This window comes from Poecilia formosa, unplaced genomic scaffold, assembly GCF_000485575.1.
Source record: "Poecilia formosa unplaced genomic scaffold, Poecilia_formosa-5.1.2 Scaffold64, whole genome shotgun sequence".
NCBI lineage: Eukaryota > Metazoa > Chordata > Actinopteri > Cyprinodontiformes > Poeciliidae > Poecilia > Poecilia formosa.
The window spans coordinates 1,449,174-1,451,901 of NW_006800003.1; the positions used below are offsets into that span (position 1 = coordinate 1,449,174).

General features: G+C 34.1%; 1 protein-coding gene across 1 annotated transcript in view; it reads right to left on the minus strand.

Moving 5' to 3' along the window:
- Positions 1-188: 188 nt before the first annotated feature.
- Positions 189-2,728, minus strand: part of prdm14 (PR domain containing 14) — a 4,958-nt gene continuing 2,418 nt past the window's right edge. The window contains exons 6-8 of the mRNA XM_007554636.2: positions 2,431-2,532; positions 829-1,048; positions 189-564 (exon numbers count right to left, since the gene is read on the minus strand). Of these exons, the coding sequence (XP_007554698.1) occupies positions 389-564; positions 829-1,048; positions 2,431-2,532 (498 nt within the window). The 3' untranslated portion in view covers positions 189-388. The remainder of the gene's footprint in view (positions 565-828; positions 1,049-2,430; positions 2,533-2,728) is intronic.

Here is a 2,728-nt window from a genome sequence, read left to right on the forward strand (position 1 = left end):
TAATCCTATTTATTTTTCATGCAATCATTTATTTTCACAAATGAAGAAAATGGTAAAGCTTGAAAAGGGGACCAGTGTTGTTGGTTTGCTTTTGTTTGCATTGCAGACTTCTTGTAAAACAAAAAACAAACAAAAAACATGAAAGAGGTAAATATAATTTACATTGAATGTAGGAAAACAAAAACAGGAATGTCACATTTAATAATAATAATAATAATAATAATAACACCTAGCGAGACTAAACCAGGCTATTGTAGAGTGATAGCTTTAAGCCACATAATAACATTTATACATTACATAAATAGAAGCCATACCATTTAAATAATTGTGTTTGGATTTAAATAAGGCTGTACAATAGCCATCCATTTCCCCTCTTTTTCTTGGTTGTCTAGTTCCAGGGCCTATAATCAGAGTTTAAAACTGTTAACCCGGTATAATTTGGAAATCTTTGCCCTGCTGGTTTCTTCTGTGCTTTTTGGATTTCCTTCGCTGGGAGCCCGGAGTGGTCTTCCAGTCCAATTTCCGAAGAAGAAGAAGAAACAGTGAGAGTGTCGATTTGCCTCTCTAAAGGAAGAGAAGGCAATAAATTATATTTATAAATATATCCCTAATTTCTACATTTAAAATAAAATAAAGAAACAACCAGGTTATAGAAATGTAAAAAATACACTAAAAAAAAGATCTCGTTACTGCCACAACATAGACTGAAACTTTGTCTCAATTTAATTCAATTACCTTTCATTTACCTTTTTTTTAGCTACATTTGTTAGCCTAATTCTGAACGAAAACAAAATAAGCAAACTAATTTGCAAATAAAAATATTCTGACTTTTGTGGATCGTCTTGTGGTATTTCAGCTCCTGCTCCTCCTGAAAAGCAGCCCCGCACAGCTCGCACTGGAACGGCTTGTCCCTGGCGTGGGTCCGGCGAACGTGGCTATCGTGGGCGGCGTGGGAGGCGAAGGCCTTCCCGCAATGCTTGCATTTAAAGGGCCTCTCTCCGGAGTGCTGGCGAATGTGCGTGCGCAAGATACTGGAGGCAGTAAAGGCCTAAAAGAGAGAAGTTATATTTATTTAAAAAAAACAACTCTGTTTTTATAACCAACAGGCACGTGAAAGGATTTACAACAAATTTATTTTATGCTGTGAGGTCAGAAAAAAAAAAGAGTTGGGGAAACGAAACGAAAAAAGAGGGCGCATTCTGCTTCAACGCACGACCGTAAATAAAAAGCCTATATAACGTCGCGGGACAAAAGTCTGTGTGGAACATCTGGCGATAATTGGCTTGGAAGAGGAGCGTGCCTTTCGCGAGGAACAATGAACAAGGGCGCGTGCCGAAAGCACCGTGAAACCAGGAGACCAAAAGGTTTCAAGCACGGAGCAGGTCCGAGAAACCCGAGGAGAACTTAAAAATACTTTGTGAGTATTTTCTCAAATACAAAGTATTTATTTATTTATTTATTTATTTATTTATTTATTTATTTATTTATTTATATTGCCGTAAAGTATCTGTTTAACTGACATGGCTTAAGCCTGGACCAAGGTATAAGTATATAAAAATGTAAGTCGTTTATTTTTATCTTGCTTCTGTATTAAATTCTAACAAAATGCCATATTATACCATTTCTATACTCTTCAATATATTATTGTAATTAAAAAAACAACATCATACTTCAGGGTGAAAACTAAATACACTGTCAGTTATTTTTTTTAAGTGTAGCATTGTGTTTACATCGTAAATCTTTCTTTTCCCTTCACTCTTCTACACCGTGTAAAATGGAAATCTAGTTGATATAGGCTTTTAAATGAGTTGGCATATACTTTGGATACTTGTAAATGGAAAAACAAACATGTGGAAATGTGTAAGAAAAAGTTTAAGCTGGTTGGAGTGACTGAGAAAATGCACATGTTATAATAAGAAAGGGGGGAAAACATTTAGACTTACAAATTCTAAAAAGCACAGATCCCAAACAAAATCACAAATAATGAAAAAGAAGGAGAAAAACTTATTAGATTAGACCAATATCTAATTTTAATTAAAATAACTGGTATAGAGTTAATGAATCACAGCAGTGTAACAGAAATTATTAAGGATAGTAACATAATTTATTCACAAATATGGGTACAATCACACCATGGACACATATAGGCTTTTAAAGTAAATTATTTACTTACAGTTGTTACAGTTATGCACATGGATTTGCTTGTTCATTCATGCCAATCTTTTGAATATTCTCTTTTTGGCCTATTTTATTTTATTTTTTTAACAAAACCCACAGCTGCAATCTGAAAGAATGCTTAGGGTAAACTCTTTACTATTTCTGCGTCTTTGAACGACAGTGGTTATTTTTACTTAGTCAAATATATTAACCTGTTTGTTTTATTTTATTTTTTTTACCTTAAGCCAATAAACTGAATTGACCTTATCTTACCTTGTTGCAGTAGACACACTTGTATGGTCGCTCTCCGGAGTGGACCCGCATATGTTTGTTAAGACTGGAGGACTGGGAGAAACTCTTCCCACACACGGAGCACTGCACATGAGACATTCAGTACATTAATAGAGAAAATAGATGAAGTTATTTTAGTGAATATTATAATGTGCGAGGAATAGTTTCACTTTGCTGATTCATTCAAATTGCATAGTTTGGTTAAATTCATTTTTATTTGACCAAATAATATGAGAATTAAATTTATTATGTATCCATTGCCAGAGTAATCCACGTTTTA